The 19,310-nt window shown below is 43.0% G+C and overlaps 1 protein-coding gene across 1 annotated transcript; it reads right to left on the bottom strand.

Annotated features, from left to right (window-relative positions):
• Window positions 1–70: 70 nt before the first annotated feature.
• LOC115590445 (RING finger protein 150-like) lies at window positions 71–18,239 on the bottom strand. The gene is made up of 6 exons (XM_030431807.1): window positions 17,269–18,239; window positions 10,877–11,127; window positions 10,362–10,516; window positions 9,426–9,522; window positions 7,270–7,534; window positions 71–6,721 (listed from the first exon to the last, which is right to left on the bottom strand). Exons 1-6 carry the CDS (start codon window positions 17,717–17,719, stop codon window positions 6,603–6,605), a joined length of 1,338 nt encoding a protein of 445 aa, XP_030287667.1. The 5' UTR covers window positions 17,720–18,239; the 3' UTR covers window positions 71–6,602.
• Window positions 18,240–19,310: the final 1,071 nt, after the last annotated feature.

Here is a 19,310-nt window from a genome sequence, read left to right as displayed (position 1 = left end):
CACAATCCAAACATTCCCTCATGTTCTTTTCTTTTAAGATATAAGACACCATCAGGCTAAAATAAAAACAAAAACTTGCAATAAAATTTTATTTAAATTCTGTCCTGCATCAGAACACGTGCAACAACTGAAACACAGAAACAACATCGTATTTACACGTGTGTATGTAGGTACTTTTGTGTTTGCGTGCACAGGACAACCACACAAACAGACGCTCTGTAAAACAATTAATATCGTAGAAACACACACGACACCGCTTCACACCCTGTTGTTACGTAGCAGAGGAGCTAACATCGCTACAAACACATCAGATCGTCTGTCGTCGTCTCTCTGGAAGGATCTGAACTTTCTGTTTCGCTCTTCGTTAACTTTCTCTCAGCGGTGATTAAAATCCTCCCGCAGTTACTGAAATTATTTAAATCACCTGTTGGGATTAAAACGTATAATCTCAGTCAGATTACGTGGTTCAGGATTCACCTGCTTCAGGAGAGAGTTCAGAAACCACAACAAAAATCACAATATATGGCAAAATATATGGCAGTCGGTCTACAAACACGTGATTTGTAGTTTAATATGGACCAGCTAACATCTTCCAGAACTTTTTGTTTTTACATCTAAAATAAAAAAAACATAGAAGAGAGAAAAAAAGTGGAAAACAACAGAAATCAGTGTGAGGAAAATAGAAGAAAAGCAACAAAAGACTCGTCCAGAACCTTCCAGAGAAACAGAGTTAAAGTGCATTATTAACAAAAGAGCGACCAATCAGAACACAGCATCCAGGGAGGAGCACTGGAGAGAGCCAATCAGACGTCATTACTGGCAGTGACACGAGGGTCCCACATCAGCTGACCGAACACCCCTAAAAAGACCTAATAATAATAATTAACATAATAATTATAAGTTCTTCTTTGATGAATTATATTCTTTTAATTCCAGTTCTGTCCTACGAAGCGTCATCACGTTGATAGAGTCAGAAACACAAAATAAAAGCTCACGATTCTAGAATGTAACGCTTCAAAATAAAAAAAACAACGCAACAACACTATACTTGAGACTGTAGTAGCTGAAGTAGCTGCAGATGTAAAAACAAACAAACAAACTTGTTTTATAAAGTGTTAACGAGGCTCCGTACAGCTCGTCTGTCTCCAGAAGTCCTGATGTCACTGTAGCAGCGACGCTAACAGTGTTAGCATTCAGCCCGTCTGAGGACGCTGCACGAGCTCCAACGTTGATGGTGAAGATAAATAACGTCTCGTCAGAAAAGTTTATGGGTCCAGACTTCTGGAGAGAGACGAGCTGTACGGAGACATTTCATGTTTGTTTGTTTGTGTCTGCAGCTGCTTCAGTTGTTTAGCAGAATGCAGCAACTCAGTTTTACTGTGAAGCTCCAGAAACGTTTTGTAGACGACGACACTTCACTTTATATCAACATGTTGAAGAGATGATGACTGGATTATAAATTCAGGGTGAACTGAAAATCTGATAAACGATCTGATTTGTGTTTCATTTTCACTGCTTCAGCTCTTTGGATATCGCAGGCTGATGTTTTATCATTTTAAACAAGTGGTATCGAAACTTTACACAACCTTGGACACTAAAGAACAATCAGTTTCTGTCTGATGACTAACAGGTTAAAATTAACCCGCTAACTGTAGCTAGCGGTTCGGGAACTGTAGCTAGCGGTTCGGGTAACAATGCTGAAGAGAAAGTTCCTTAAACTTTTAAGAATTTAACAAACAAAAGACGTCAAAGTTTTGTAAAGTTACATTTTATCTGACCACAGGCGGGTGAACATGTCAGACGCATCATATCGGACTTTAAATCACACGCCAGATTGACGTTTTCTGACAGTTTTCGCTCCTCGCCGCTTCACTTGTTAACAGACGAGCTGCTAACGACACTAACGAGGGACCGACGTGCCACAGCAGCCTCAGTCTGCAGCAGAACAAGAGAAATGGATCCAGACGCGCGTCGAGTTCAACCCGGCGGCAGAATTTGCAGTCACACAAACAAAGTGAGCGGATGAAAACAGTGCAAACATGAAAATAACACCACACTCAATTAAATCCCTTGAAAATAAAGCTTATAAACACAAAGAAGTGACTTTAATTCAAACATTATTCACTGAAAATTGGCCAAGACAAGGCGTACAAATCCACCGTCATCATTCATATATTACAGCACATTTACTCTCAGGACCCAGCAGGTTCATTAACTAGTGTTCGTTGTTCTACCGACGGAACTGAGAACTGTGAGGAAAGTGAGGAAGCAACCGAAGACGACGCTCTGGATCCTGAGAGGAAGTGAAGTCGGTGACGGGACGGAAACACCGACGGCAGCGCGGCGTCTCCACCGAGTCTCTGAGGAGGTTTGTTTCATTTGGAGGGTTGATGTCAGATTACATCGAGTCTGCAGGTTGTTTTTTAAAAACAAAGCTACATAAATGTAAAATCGTTTAAAGGCATTGATGTTAATTTGTTGTTTTGTGTCTTTAATTCAGTTTCAGAAGTCAGATGTAATGAAACACAAATCGTTTTCATGATTAATTGATTCATCGTTTAGTCTGTAAGATGTCAGAAAACTGCAAAACGTTCATCGAGTCAGAAACAACAAGGAAAAGTATTAATTCTTCACATTTAAGAAGCTCAAAAAGACGATTTTGGCAATTTTCTTCAGCTCGACGAATCAATTAATCAATGAAACATTTAGTAAAGATTAAGTTTCCATCTTCCTGTTTTTATCTGTGTTGTCAACTTCAGTTTAACTAAGAAAAATTTAAGTGGAAACATAAAAATAATAAAAATGTTAAAAACAAAAATCAAGTTCTGACTTTTCTAAAAGAAACTTTGAACTTGAAAAAGTTCAGATTTTTTTCTGTAATTATCAACGATCGCGTCGAAACAAAAAACCTTCAATATTCACAATTCAAAATCTAAGAAATTGCAAAACTTTTACTTGTTTGTGTATCAATAAAATCAAAGTGACTCAGTGAATTAATCATAACGTTCATTTTCTTACTGACGGTTTAACGGCACAAACTGTTTAATTCTTATTTTATTTTGCCAATTTTTCAACGTCAACGTTTTTCAACATTTGCTACATTTGGATGGAAACACAGCGTGACGTCTTTAAATCACTTCTTTTGTACAAAACCAAAGTATAAAAACCATCAAAATAATCTTCTTTCAATTGATTTATTGATAAATCAACTGATCATTCTCTAAAGATGAAGTGTTTCCATCTTCCTGCTTTTATGTTTCTGTTCAATTTGAAGGTGAAACAAACAAAATCAGATAAAAAAAAAAAAATTCACAGCTTGACAGACAGCTGATCAATTTTCTTGTGATCGACTTATTGATTAATCAACCGATCGCTGCGGCTCTGCAGGTTTCAGAGCGTCGGTCGTCACCGAGCTTCACTCCTCTCAGGTCGGTTTTCAACAAGCGGCGTCGATCGAACGCTGAATGTTCACCGACAAACTTTAGAGTTTAGATTCAGATCATCGAGGTGTTCTGAGCGTATGTACAATCACACAAGTAATCAACAGTTAATCTGCCCGATCAATACTCAATCACATTGAGAACCAGCAGGTGAAGCGAGGAGGGGGCGGGGTCAGTCTCTGCTGCTGGGTGTCTTCATTACAAAAATAAACGTCTCCTCTGGTATCAAAATAGACGACAATCTTTATCTCTCTTAGTTTTCGGGGAAGCTTCACGGGCGCCCGGCGACGACGTGACCGCGGCCGCACGTTCACGCCGTCTGCACGCCGGTTTGGCAAAACGGTCAGCGAAGCCGCGCGGCGTCGTGAGTCTGTGGATGCTTTTATATTTACACGCTCTGAGCTGAACTACACTCACTGCAGCCGGGAGGTGCGACTGTAACTTCTCGTCTCTCAGCTCAGGTTTGTTCACGCGGTGGAGATGTGACGGCAGCCTGTCGTGTTCACACATGCAGGTTTGAGTAACGCTGGAGTTCAGAGAACCAGCGGGTGAAAGATCTGATCCTTGATTGTCAGAGTTAAAGGTCAACGTTTGTAACAAGGCAGCACGAGGCCACGGTGACGGACGCGTGGACGGACAGGAAACACAACAAGGCAACACGATGGACGTGGACAGAGTTCCTACACGGTGGAAGACTGAGGAGGGGAGAGAGTCCGACCTCCAGCTCCAGCTGAGCAGACACTGAACGCACCACGTTCTCGACTCGTTTCAGATCACATCCCGGATGAATCACCTGAACGTTTAACGAGACGACTGTCAGAACTCGTCGTCGGTCGTCTCCACAGTCTGACGTCCCAAAACAGCCGCTAAAAAAGACTTTAATTGTAAAGTCTGATGCAAGAAAACTAAAATAAACTAATAAAGACGGTCGTGTTTTCTACACTTTCAGAAAAGAAACTTAAAATATGATTGGCAGTCTCGATGAACTGACGTCCAACCACCAGTAATCATTATTTTCTCTCGCCGGATTTTCTCGACTCGTTTCAGATCACATCCCGGATGAATCACCTGAACGGTTAACTAGACGACTGTCAGAACTCGTCGTCAGAACAGTCTGACTTCACTGTGAATGACTTCGTTCGTAAAACTAAACTAAAATAAACTCGGTTCAGTTTAGAACAGACGGCCGTCTTTTCTTTTCGATACAAACTCTCAGGAAAGAAACTTGACATATCGCAAAAATATTCACACTTGGCTGGAAAATATCTGAGATGTCGGCGTGTCGAACGTGACAAAGTGCCAAACCAGACTTAACGAATTAATCGGGTCATACATCTTCGTCCTGCAGTGTTTTATTGACTGTCTCGATGAACCGACGTCCGACCACCAGTAATCGTTATTTTCTCTTGCCAGATTTTTGTGACACTTTAAAGGAAACTCAGCCAACGTGACGTCTTGAGTTCTCTTTCTCTAACGTGGTGAGATGAGACACCTTCCTACATTTTCATTAATATCTCAGGGATTCATTCAGGGATCCTGACGAGACAAATCAGGCGTATTCAGTTGGTCTTTGAGCTCAACCCATCAATATTTACTGGACTGTTGGTGGAGGTGTGATGTTGAGGACGTGACGATCGGGATCCACCAAGATGTTTGTTTCTGAGCCGATACAACATCGATTATTAGTAACCAAGGAGACCAGTGACCGATATTTAGCTTTTTATCAGAAGTTAGAATAATGCAGTAATAATTTTAGGGTTCTTTTTTACTTTTACGTTCAAACGGACACAAAAAACAAAAAAACAACAGATTCCTCTGATCGGAAAAAATGCTTAAACTCGACCCTTGTTACGTCCGGTGTGATCGTAAATGTTCGAGCTTCCAGACGAAACGTACGCGGTGGATAAAAACGCGCGGTGTCTGCTCAGCGGAGGGTTTACGTCGCGTAAAGACAGAAACTGTTGAAAGAGGAGTAAAGATGGAGGTGAATGATTTGTTACGAGTTTCACACCTTTTACCTCAAAATCTGCATTAATGGTTGTAGTGATTTCTACATTAGGTTGAGCTCTCTCTTAGTTTATAGTCTGTACAGTCCTGCAAACAGTCGGGAGCGTTTCTGTCTGACACCCTGCGTGGAACCACATCCGAGGACAGGAAGCATCCAAAACAAATACTGTCGGAGCATTTTAAAAGATAAAGGCGCCTGGATTTATACAGACAGGCGAAAAGAGAAGAAACAAAACACTGTCGTCGCTGATCAATACTGCAGTCAAACTGTAATACTGTCAAAATAAACTGTCCGAAACATCTGTAGTGCGTGTGTCCTTTCAAAGTAAAAGTCTTCCTTTCCAAAAAACAAGAGTCAGTCACCGCAGACGTCACACGTGTCAGAAAAACAGCGCCAGAAAAAATAAGAACAGAGTTAAAGTAACCGCGTGGAATCTTTCCAGGATCAGCAGTTCTGATGTCGAGTTCTGTCCGGTTCTGTTCAGCCGCTCCACCTGAAGACCAGGTGACAGAATATTCCACAAGCGTCCCGAGACAGGAAGTAGAACAGGTAGAACTACACAGGTAAGTCTCCACTCCTGGACTGGACTCGCTCTAAAAACACACCACCGGCTTTCTGAAGCGTTTGTCGTGATTCCTCCAGGTTTTGCTGATGAAGATGAGTTTGGATCCTCTTTTTGGCTGACGTCCTCGAGGTCGACCCGGTTTGACACCAGGTGAGTTTGAGTCAGTCACAACAAGAGACGAACGTCGAGAAAAAGATCCACGATATCTGAAGATGAAGAACTTTCTCTCCGTCGCTTCAGGAGGAACGACAGCTGAGGAGACCGAAGAGAAGTCGGGTCGTCTACGTCTAGAAACAGCACGAACAGGTTAACATCCTCAGAACCACCTGGTCGGACCGAGGACAGCCACAGGTGAGACACACTGGAAGACACCCATGTCAGCCCAGGTCCGGTCCTGGGTCCAACCGGTCCAATAGGAGACTAAAAACGAAGCCAAACCAGGTCCAGATTAGAACCAACACACACGTCTGAAAGAGAAGAGAGCCCAGCGAAGACCAGAACCAGGTCCTTTGTCAGTCTGGTATAATCTGAACCTGATCTGAGTCTGTTTTGACCCCGGGGGTTCTGGTTCGGTTCTGTTGGGCTCCTCTCAGGACTTGTCCGCCAGCTGAGACTGCTCCATGGACCCCTCCTCGTCCGAGAGACCCGTTTCCACGGTGATGACCAGGGACGCCACCGAGGCGCTGCTCGCCATCGGCTGCAGCTCACCTGGAAGACAGAAGACGAGGTTCTGTTGAAGGACTCGACCCAAACAACACTTCAGTCACTACTCGTTTGGTGAAGTCAGTTAAATCTGGCTAAAAGTGACTGGAGTCAAGAACTGGATCTTTAAATATTTTTCTCCAGCTGAAAACATAAAAACAACAAAGACAGAAATTGAGATTGTTACAAAGTTCGGTTTCTAAAATCCGTCCAGAGTGAAGCCTCCTCCCAAACACGTCAATAAAGGATCTCTGAGAAAGATGATTCACATAAAAGGAGAAAAATGTTTTGTTGTTGTGACTTTTACGGAGTGTCGTGTGGCAGAATCACCACCAGGTGTCAGTGTAACATCACAACAACTGTGTGTGTGTGTGTGTGTGTGTGTGTGTGTGTGTGTGTGTTACCTGTGTGTGTTACCTGTGTGTGTGTGTGTGTTACCTGTGTGTGTGTGTGTGTGTGTGTTACCTGTGTGTGTTACCTGTGTGTGTGTGTGTGTTACCTGTGTGTGTGTGTGTGTGTGTGTGTGTGTGTGTGTGTGTGTGTGTGTGTGTTACCTGTGTGTGTGTCCGTGGTGGCCGTCACCGGGCTGTCTCTCAGGGTGTCGGGGTCCTGGTAGTCCTGCGGGAGTCCCACCCGTCTCACGCCGGGGTCCAGCACCACCGAGGAGCTGCCCTCGCTCAGCGTGCCGTCGCTGGACGCCCCCGACACCACGGCCTCCAGCGCCAGAGCCCCGACTCCGCCCACACCCACCCCACCGCCCACGCCGCCCAGGGCAAGGTCGTAGTCCAGCGGGAGGTCGTCCAAACAATCTGCGTTCAGCTGTAGACAGAGAAGAAGAAGATAAGACCAAATATCCTTTCAGTTTATAGCAGCTGAAGTTAAAGATTCTCAATTTAAATATCTTTTCAGCGGCGACGGTTCTTTCTTTGTCAGACTGTCACATCTGGATCAGTACACATCAACAGATCGCTGGTTTCATGTTCTGAGAAGCATTCAACTTGTCAGACTTTCTTTAAAGGGACGGAGGTTTTTATAACAACAGTTTAACTTTCTGCAGGTTTGTTCAAATAATCATCAAACATAAAGAGTTCAACAGGAAACAACAAAAGATTCCGTTTCTTAGATCTGCCCAGAGTGAACCCTCCTCACAAACAGTGTTGTTTTCATCGACGATGGTGAAATTATTTCGTTGACAATTTCATGACGATAACGAGACGGTGGCTAGATAAACATGGCTTTTTCATGTCTAAAACATGACGAGACGTGAATGGACGTAAACGTTAGTAGGCGGTCTGTCAGACATCTCTGCTGAATGTTGGTGTAGCAGCTGGACAGCCGCTGAGACGCGGGAGATGCAGCGTCTCTTCGGTCTCTGTCTTCTTCGTTGTTCACTTGCTGTTGTAGCAGCAAGCTAGTAACGGTCGCTACTTTCAAATTAAAAGCTCCCCGCTAAGACCCCAGTTCTAAACTCAAATAGGGTGCAATGTAAAGCTCTTATTTTGAAGACAAATTTGTTGTCACTTTTTTATTTTTTTATTTAACAATTTAAGTGTACAAAACCACAACGTATGGAATAACAATCAGCACATTTCAGCTGTTTTTTCATGAATTGATGCCAGACTTCATCATACAAGAGTGTCACACAAAAGTTGTGAAAATAGCAGATCTACAAGTTCAACACATTGCAACACATTGTGAGCTTGTAGATCTTTTTATTGACCTAAACTAATTTGATAAAAGACTATACTTCTTCGTTTGTTTTTAACTTAAACTGACTAAAACCTGTTTGAGATTTCGTCGACTAGAACTGGACCAAACTATCGCATATAGAAGTGACTAAAATTTGACTAAAACTAAAAAGCATTTTAGTCCAAAAGACTAAGACTAAATCTAAAATGGCTGCCAAAAAACAACACTGCTCACAAACAAAAGGACGTGTGAGGATGTTGGCTTCCTTTTCTTTTTCAGTACGCTGATCGTCTTTGTCGTTTGATTTCAATAATCAAAATGTAAAGCTCGTTTCAGCTGGTTCTGCTCGAGGGTTACTGCGGTTAAAGGCAGAAATATTGGGTCTGTAAATCAATCAATCGAGGAGTCGAGAGCTGCTCTAGTTGGAAAGTGTGATGAGATGACTTGTGCTGTGAGTACAAATGTACTGATTAAGATTGAGTCACTGGCTGATTGATTGAAATTGGACTATTGTCATGTGGACTGAACAGCTTCTACACTCTGACGGAGATTTTCAAGTGATGACATCAGAATAAAAACTTGTTAGTTTATAGTTTGCGCTCTTATTTTGATGCTCAAGCGTTCAAACTATGTGAATCTGTTGACTGTTAAGAGTTTATTCAAATATTAAAAGGTCTCATATTGTCTTTTTTATTATAGAACGGGTCTTGGTTCTGTATCAAACACTCAATCCAAACAGAAAACCCGTATTCAGACTCAGTCAGGACGTCTGTAACATTGTGATGTCACTGCCTCGGTTGTGAAAACACTGACCAATCAGAGCAGACTGGGCCTTAAAGAGACAGGCACTAAAACAGAGCGTTCAGACGGAGGGTGATGTGTTTTTTAAAATTAAAGTATGTCAACTTCTTGAGCAGAATATTCAACTCTTAATATATAATATCAGTGCTGACGGCTTCATCTCGCACTGTCCTGATGAACACAAGTTACAAACATCCTCCGTGTTTCCTGTGAGACTCACAGCGATGCCGAGAGCTTTCAGGATGTTCATCTTGCACATGGGACACGTGCGATGATCCAGCAGCCACGGATCCACGCAGCTCTTATGGAACAAATGTCTGCAAAGAGAGAAAACACAGAAGAAGAAATCTGTTATTCTGCTTTCACACGTTAGAAAAACTGCTGCGGGAGAAACACGTCCACATCTGCTTTCAGTTTGAGTTGTTACACAAGACCACGAAGAATCTGAGTAAACACCCTTTTTGTTTTTTTTATCTCGTGGAACACATTTTGTAATCTGGAGCGTAACAACCGCCGTCTTCAAGACAAACAGAAAGTCATTGTAGTCACAACCTTCTTCTTTCCACACGACCCCTGAAAGATTTTTCCGTCTTATCAGGTGAAACAGTTTGTCCTTATCTGAACTCTGTAAACAGAGAGCTGCTTCCATCGTCACAACGCCACTGTGTGATCACATGGAGACAAAGACGAAGACAACAAGGACACAAAGTCCCTCTGTTCACAACCAGGACCACAACCAGGACCACAACCAGGACCACAACCAGGATCAAACACTCAGGTTTTAGTTTGTGAAACCTGTTGAGGAGTCAAACACACGAGAGCAAAGTCTTCTTCCCTTTTTTTAAGATGTGATGACGTCTAAAGTTTGAATCTGATCTCAATAAAAGGCCTAAAATAGTTTACTGCTGAACCGACACGTTGTTTATTTTTACATCGTCCTCATTCTTCTGTGCAGAAAAACAGACTTTCATTCTCGTCCTCGGTTCAGTATTTATGAAGCTGTATGAAACTGGACTTTCAATGAACACAAAATGTTGGTCAGATGATGTTCGATGTTCGTCTGAAATTAAAAACTACTTTATGAGTCAACTATCTCAATAAAGTCCCTGTTGCTTCAGTCAGAACCAGGTGCAGTTCTTGTGTTCTGCGTGTTCACCTGCAGGGCAGGATGCGGACCACGTCGTTGGCCTTGTAGCCTTCGATGCAGACTGCACAGTTGTCGAAGTCGGCCTCCGTCTCCTGGTCGCCCTTCCTGATGGTTCGGACCTGCAGCTTGCTGATGGCTTTCTTCGCCGCGTCGCCGAGACGACGCTGTGGGACGGAGAGAGGAGGAGATTATTATCGATTCATTGATCAGTTGTATAAAGTGAAGTCTCATCGGAGTGTTGCGAGGAGGAAGACAGAAACCTTCGTTTTCTACAGACAAAAGAAGAAATATTCAAACAATTGTGTCTTTTCTTTTAAATGGATATAAACAGGAACATGTAAACAACATCCTGTCACGTCAAATATATTTTATATATAAAGACCAAAATCACAATCACATCGCCTCAGTGGACTTTACGATCTGTCCTCAGACCCTCGACTTGTTTGTTTGTGTGTGTGTGTGTGTGTGTGTGTGTGTGTGTGTGTGTGTGTGTGTGTGTGTGTGTGTGTGTGTTTGTTGTGTACCTGGTTCCGGTCCCGGGCGTTGGCGTATCTGAACCTCTGGATGTAGTAGAAGACGAGCCAGGCGAGCGAGATGATCATCAGCACGATGAAGGAGATGGACACGAACACCACCGACGTCCGGCTGACGTACTTCTGCAGGTTCCTCGTCCCGATGGTGATCGTCATGGTGACCGTCACGTTGCGCTCCAGCAGCGACACCACCTCGCGGCCCTTTGGCTCCGGGATCATGATGGCGATGACCTCGCCCGTACCTGGAGAGGACGGAGAAGGACCCGATAATCAAACTGTGTCGTTTACTTTTAATGGTTTATTGTCTGAACGACAGTCAGAGATCACAAACATCTGGAGCTGGAAATGTTTTAGCTGAAACACATTCTCATGTTTCTGATTGTGAGGTGAAACGTGTGTGTTTCTTTGAATCTTATAATAAATACACTTCTGTAGGCTGATCATCGATCCAGTGAAAGCTTCCCCCTGATCACCATGACGACCAGCTCCTCGCCCACGCACCAGAGACGCCTCTCTAAAAATAAACAGTAAACCCCGACACGGTGGTGACGAGTCGCTCAGCCCGAGTCCAGATTATATAAGAGACTCCTGATCAGTGTTCAGATACTTCAGAGTGATTATAGATCTACGATCACACAGCAGAACTGATCACAGACGTTCATCTCCTTGTTTTCATTCATATCAGAGCTGAAAGACTTCGTTCTTCTCTGTGCTGGAGCTCAACACACAGCAGCACATTTAACTGACCTGTTATTAATCTCTTCTGTTACAAATATGTTGAAAAATGTAAACATGTAGGAAGTAGGGCTGGGACGACGCCTCAACGTAATCGACGACATAAATTCGTCGACATGAATAATTTGCGTCGTCCCAAACAGGAAGTGGTAGTACCTGCGGAGGCTGAGAATGGCCCCTCTCACACACAGACGCTGCATTAACGTTGCAGCGGCGGTTCTTCAATTCTCCGCCATTATTCGTTCACACAGAGCGAAGCACCGCTGGAATAAAGATGAACCGCCATGTAACTCACACAGAAAGCTGCGCTGCCACTCCTAAAGAGACGTGACGGTACACGTCATGATGATGACGTCGGGGTGTTTCCCAGGTGTCCCCCTGTCAATCTAAACCCGCGGACCGTTTATAATGTGTAGTGATTGAGAACCCGGCCCCCTAAACATCCTGGAAGGTGAAAGAGTTACGTTTTCATGCTAAATGACATCATTACATAATAGCCATCAGTAAACAGGTCACTCGCGGGGACGGAGGCTGTTTTCTGGGGGAAAGTTCACGGAAGTCTCGGTCCGGAGGGCTGACGGTCGCGGTGATTTCTATCAACACAACCACGTGAGTGAGTTAAAGGTTTTTGCTGGTGACAGACTCTGTTTTTCGGGCAGAAATGTGATGAAGAGTTGGTAGGACAGGCGGGAGGACAGACGCTGCTCTGTTCACAACTGCAGTATTTTTAACTCATATAAGTTACCAACAACAGTTACAGTTACTACGTTACTTTTGTTTGGTCATGTAACGTTAAATTAATTGTTAGATTAGTCGACTAATCGAAAAAATAATCGCTAGATTAAACGTTTGAAAAATAATCGTTTTGGTCAGCTCTAGTAGGAAGTAAAGATTCATCAGTCTCGTAGAAGTCGTTTGGATTTGTTTCAAAACATAAAAAACAACCTATAATAACATAAAGTGGTTCCATGCAGCTTCTTCCAAGTCCCGAGATCCCTAAACCCCTTTTTTAATTTGAAACCTTCACCGTAGCTGCTAAGCTAACAGTGTTAGCGTGCACCACATCTGAGCTCGACCTCTCATCGAGGGTGTAAATAACATCTTTTCAGATCTTCAGGAGACTTCGATCACAGCAGACGAGCTGCAAGGAGTCATGTTGTGTTCTTCTGGCTGCTTCAGTTGTTCAGGACGACGCTGATCTATGATCTTTACGTCACCATTAAAGGTTTGGCGGTGTGTAATTTGAGAGGCGCTCCACACAGCTATGAAAGCTCAAGTGTGCGTGAGGGAGACATTGATCCCTGGGGTGTATTTTTAGGCAGAGACTGATCGATTCTGTTGTTGGCTGCTGTTTGAAGGGTTGTGAGAGTTCAGCGTCGGCCTCGAGGGAACTGATCCAACACTGGAGTCTTGTGTCGTTTATTAAACCCTCCATCTGTGACGAAGTTTCTATCTGAGTGAGCTTTAATGTGCTCAATCTGATCCAGTCACATGAAATCACACACTCGACTGTTGCTGATAAATATTACATATACTAATCAATTGTTTCCCTCCTCTGAGGTTCAGTGAGGATGTTTCCGTCGGTCGCGAGGAAAACCTCAAACGGATCAGTAGAGTCGAATCAAAGCAGCCGACACATGTTTCCTCTTCACACCTGCAGCCGGTCGTGTTCACACGTCTCCATGAATACAGACGGCGTTCATGTGCGATGTGTTTCCATCGGCGACCTCAGAGAGCAGCTGCTGACGGTCTGAGTCATCACCAGCTGCACGCGCCGACCTTTGACCTCTGATTAACATGTGTAGGCGCGAGATGTGTTTCTTAATACGACACAAACACATTCTTACTTCTGCTTTCCTCCTCCAGACTCCTCATTCATCACTTTCAGTCTGAGTTCCCAGAAATCACACCTGACCGTCGACACAGACCAACTCCTGGTTATATCAACAGAGTCTGCAGATCTAAACACACAAACCTAAACTGAAACAAACAGTTAAATGTTTATTTAGAGTGTTTTTCTTTCTATTTTTACTCAAAACTGAACAGAAAACATGGAGTTTTTCTCTCTCTGAGCTCTCGAACAGTCACGTCTCACATTTATCTCCTGATTTCAAATGTCACTCCTCTCCTGAGATATTAATGTAGGATGTTGGACTTTTGATCACTTTTTGTTCATTTTTCATGTTTTTTATTGAACTTGTTGTACTGCCAGCGTTGGGTTTGGGCGTAGATCACAACACTGTCCAGCCAAAATATCCAAATATCTGGATAGTGAGATCATGTTGTAGTTAAATAATACTGTCCATGTCTTTGTCGGCTTCCAAGATGGTGTTTTATTACTGTATTTTTAGTGTTTTAAAAAGCTGGAAGTCATTATCAAGTAACAGACGCTGCTGGGTGCTATAGTGAAATACAGAGTGGGTGCTCAAAAAGACATTAAATAAGATGTTTAGTGTAAATAATGAATTGTAAACAGAACAGACGAGTCTACAACATTCAGTCTGTCACTGGTGCACGACTCTACTAACGGTTCTTTTCAAAATAAAAGCCCGAAGATGCTGTAACAGCTGTTCGATATTCTGTATCGCAGAAATATCACATTTGACAGCAGATATCGTGATATTCAATAATATCTAATATCAGCTGAAGCCTCGTGAGCTTTAAAATCTGCCTCAGAAGTGAAACCTCGACGTGTCAGAGTTTCTAACAGAGTGGAGGTTTGTTGTTGTGAGCAGCTCTGAACTAATCTGTGGGATGAAGCCAGGAATGATAAACCCAGCTGATTACACACACACACACACACACACACACACACACACACGCAGTGGATTAACACTCATTCACAGCTGACGGGTCGGACTGGACCTGTGAAGCTCCCGGTCCTGATTCTGCTCCAGCGCCTCGTGTTTAAACTCTCCCCCGACCAAAAAGTTGCTTTTTTCATGCGTTTTATTTAAATAACTAAAACATGTTGGAGGTTCTTCTGTTAGAAAACTGTTTGTAGGCGACGTTAGAACTGAAAAACACTTTAATAATAAACTAAATCAAACAAAATAACAGACTTTTAGGCAATTTATCAAGAAAATAAAACAACTGAACAGCACATATTTTCCATATTCTTATTGAATGGATCATCGTATTTAGGTGATTTAGATTTGTGACTGTTGCAATAACTGTTTCTTCTTTTTCTCTATGGTTACTTTATTTTGACAGTTATTGACAAAAATATTAAAGAATATTCTTTGTGTGCTGAAGCCTTTCTTTGTAGGAAAACATGATCCTGAGTGAGTGATTTTTACTGTTTATGCAAAAAGAGGGCCACAACTAATGATTAATATGATTATTTATTATTTTCTTGATTAATCAGTCAGCTGTTTGGTTCCTAATATGTCACAAAATGGTGAAAAAAGGTGAGGTGACGTCTTTGTACGACTGCAGGACCTGAAGATATTCAGTTTAGTGTCACAGAGGAGGAAAGAAACCAGGAAATATTCACGTTTAACAAGCTGGAATCAGAAAACATTTACTAACTTTTCTTTAAAATGACCCCAGCTGATTAAAAACTACATCAGCTCTTATCAACACCAGATAAAATCCAAACAGATCCACGTCATCTGGGTAAACATTGGCTCCTGAACGCAGCACAGATTCTATTTCTGGGTGAAATGATTGAACGTGTCTGCAGAAAGACTCCCGGGAGGTTCAGCTCGGTCACAAAACGACCCCGGCGCTCCTGAGAAAGCTGATTTAAAGTAAACAGTTTCTCTGAGTGTGGGGACGTCCGGAGATCCTGACGGAGTCTCCAGCTGACGGAGAAGCAGCTGTGAGTCTGTTTGTTCTCTGACACACTGAATAACAACAAGCTGAGACTGGAGGAGCTACTACGGCTCACTTCACTCCGTTATGTAACTCAACACTTGATGGGAGCTGCTGACAAACACGATCCGCTCAGCCGAGCGTTTCATGTCTCCGGATGTGGACACAGTCGCTCAGGGACTCCCCTGGATGTCAGCGAGCAGGAACACGTCCGACATGTGACCGAATCAGATGTTGTTACGACACAGCAGCACAGCAGGACGCCGGTCCAGCACTGACAGAGAGCTGCAGTCAGCAGTTTGTCTGCTGGCACCAGGAACTGGTCTGATAACCAGTTCAGACAGACTGGGATCAGTTCAGGCCGCCGGCTCGCTTGACTCAGCACTATTCTGCAACTCTGCATTATTCTAATTACTGATTAATCTCCATGTGTCCATTAATAGCTCATCTATAAAAAGAGCTGACAAAATGTTCCTCGTTAGTTTCATGAGATCTTCAAAGTTGATTTTCTGTCTGATATGTTTATGAAATGTGTCGTGATGTGAGAGCAGAAGTCACATCAGTGTGACGGTCAGGTTTCACCACATTCTGACAATTTAAAGACAAAATCAGTCGATTTAATCAATTTACTGAGATGATATATGTTTTATGATGACGCAAATAATTATTAGTTGCATCTAATAAATGCATAAATCCATTCTAATGATTACTGCTCATGTAAATCAGAAAATATGTCATTATTCATTGCAACTTGTATTATATTACTAAGTCTGCTCTGCTGAATGTAAATATCAGAGCTGCAGATATCATGTATTATTCTCATTAGTGATCAGTCTGCAAGTTCTTTTAACATTCAGTTAATTACATCTTCAAATGTCTTGTTCTGTCTGACAAACAGTAAAAAAACATAAACTGGAAATGACATTAATTAAACTGAACGTTGGTGCAAAGAACCAGTTAGAACAGAACAGAACAGAACAGAACAGAACAGAACAGAACAGACAGTAACTGGGTCGCTTCACTTTAAACTCCCGCTGGTCAGAAATAACCTTGTTAATGAAAATGCAGTCGGAGAAGAATCACGCGACTGTTTGTTGTTGTGAAAATGATCAAATATTGTATTTTCGTTAATATCTAATATCGACCCGTCCCTAGTTTTCATCTGCAATCATTGTGGAGTAAATTAATACCAGCTCCTGCAACGATCAGTTGATTAGTTGTCAACTATTAAATCAAACACCAACTATTCTGATAATCAATTAATTAGTAAAATGAGTCAAATTTCTCTGATTCCAGCTTCTTTATATGTGAATATTGTTTTGGTTTTGTTTCCTACTCTGGGACAGTAAATGATTATATCTATGTTGTGGACAAAACAAGATATTTAGGGGAACAGCGATAGATATGCGTCACTATTTTCTGACATGCTATTGACCAAACAACTGATCAATTAATTGAGAAAGTAACCTACTGATTAGCCATTAATGATGAAAATAATATCATGATATGTTTAGGCCACATCGCGATATTTACCTCGATATTCTTAAATCTTAACAATAACAATCATCAGTATTAAGTATTTAATGACTAAGTGGGTAAAGGAAAGTATTAAAATGAGAGGAGAAGTCTCACAAGTTTATAAAATGGCATCACAAAACTGTAATACGGACTTTAAAACCAGTAACAGACAACACTTTTCACGATATCCACGATTTCAGGCGATATACAGCTTTATGTCACGATATCGATATATCGTGTATATCGCCCGGCCCAGTTTAGCCCGACATCTGTAACACTGCGCACTACAATAATAATAAAGGTGCACCAGTTACCTGAATGGGGCATCGTGATGGTGTCGTTAGCATTAGTCGACCCCACGTTGAAGATCACCACGGCCGAGGCGTTGTGCGCTGCTGCGTGGCGGATCTTGTCCTTGTAGGTGCAGTTGCCCCGGGCAATGAGCGCCACCCAGGCCCCGGCCTGTGCGGGCACAGCGAACCGGGTATTGGGGTCGCAGGCATGGTGCGGGGCTGCGGGCAGGACCACCACTCCCTTGGCGTCCCGCTTCGGAGAGTGCTCCCCGTACCGCCCGCACTCCGTCTTCTCGGTGCGGAGCTCCGAGGTGGCCGGGTCCACGTAGGTGATGTTGACGAAGGCGGTGTACCACTCCTCCCGCTCGGCCACGGTGAAGTCCAGGCACAGCAGGTGGACGAAGCAGAAGGAGAGCAGCCAGGTGGAGAGGGCCAGGCTGCGGCAGGCCGCCACCAGAGAGCCCGGGGCCATGGTGAGCCTCCGCGGTGAGAGCGAGCCGTCGGTCGGTCGATCCAGTCGGAGGAGCGCAGACGCCTACTCCTCCATGACACCAGCCGACCGACCTGGAGCTTTACTGAATCCGCCTCTCTGGTTAAAGTCGACGCCCTCTGCTCCCCGCTTCTCTTCTCGGCTCCTCTCTGATCTCGTCTCCGTGTTTTCAGCCGCTCCCCGCTGCCGCTCTCAGGCCGCCGAGCAGCTCTCTCACATTAGCCGACTCCATTTCCAGCACAACAAAAACACCCACGGGACGAGCCCGCGCGCACAAACAGCCGACTGGACCAACCGCCGCGAAGACGACACGAATAAATCACCCCGAAGTGAAAAAACTGCATGCAGCGAATTAACTTTTCCACAAAGTTATCAGATAATAAACGTTGAATGTTTGCAGCTAGCTAACCGCAGCAGGCCAGCTACACGGCTACACTGCTACATGCTACACTGCTTTGTTTTGACTGGCCGGAGCGGACCAGCGTCAAGCTAGCGCGGGGCGGACACAGCACTTCCGGCGGTTAAATCTAAAATAAGAGCCGTTGTTATCTGATTTAACGCTTATACTGCGAAATTATCATCCTAAATTACGTACCGCGTGATGACGTCACCACGATTTATATCAGATGTCTGTTATTAAAACGTCTTATCCAATTATATCCAAACTGTGTGTCAGTTTCGTTTTAATTTGAAAGACAGAACGTTGTATTTCCGCTGTGCGCCTGTGTGATTCTGTCTGACTTGACGCAGCTGTGTGTGTGAGGTCATCCCGAGCGGCGCCACCTGGCGGCCCGGCAGAGACACTGCAGCTGCTGCACGGCCCAACAACACAACACACTGCATGGCCTCTAATCTGACAGAAATCAAGCTTTAAACACACCTTGTGACAATGAACAGTGGTGAAAAAAGTATTCAGATATGTTGCCAAAATACCAAAAGTGAAAGTACTCATGTCTATATGTCATTTCACTGGATTATTATATCTTATTATGTTCATGTTTATATTTTGTTTACTTGACTAATAATAATGCAACATGGTTTTATGAGCTCTTTTGCCTCTGAGATGTGCTGGAGTCGAGGTAGAAAGTACCATAAAATATAAATACTTAAGTAAATATAGCAATGGTTATAATGTAGATCAAACGAAAGCTGAGACAATAAATACATTTATTTACATTTTCAATACTTGTGCTACTTTTATTTTTATATTTGTATAACTCCTGTGTGGTCATTCCACTTACTGCACCATGTATTTGCACCCTGCTTGAATCTTGTTTTGTGTTTCTTCTCATGTCATCTGAATGTTGCATCATTCACTCCTTTTGATTCGGAATCAAGAGAAACACAATTTAGTTTCTTTACGTTACTGAACTGCGATCTGTTTTAGTATTTACTGTAATGTAACTTAAAGCAGCGAACACCACAGCTGAATGTCATGAACATGTTTTTGGTTATTTTAAGGTGGCATGTAAGAATTTTAGATGAAAATATTAACCAGAATGATCAACAGAATGTGAAGAAATGAGACTTTTTGACATCGTGTTATTGATATCTAATGAAGTAACATGCTAAC

The sequence above is a fragment of the Sparus aurata genome, chromosome 10 (genome assembly GCF_900880675.1).
Source record: "Sparus aurata chromosome 10, fSpaAur1.1, whole genome shotgun sequence".
NCBI classification, from domain to species: Eukaryota; Metazoa; Chordata; class Actinopteri; order Spariformes; family Sparidae; genus Sparus; species Sparus aurata.
Note: the sequence above shows the minus strand (reverse complement) of the source record. Positions and strands in the feature narration are given on the sequence as shown.

Coding starts and splice junctions, on each gene's coding strand:
- LOC115590445 (XM_030431807.1), bottom strand. CDS start 17,719: ATGGCCCCGGGCTCTCTGGTGGCGGCCTGCCGCAGCCTGGCCCTCTCC. Junction 11,128..17,268: donor CATCACGATGCCCCATTCAG/GTAACTGGTGCA, acceptor CGTCCTCTCCAG/GTACGGGCGAGGTCATCGCC. Junction 6,722..7,269: donor CACCACGGACACACACACAG/GTAACACACACA, acceptor TCTGTCTTCCAG/GTGAGCTGCAGCCGATGGCG.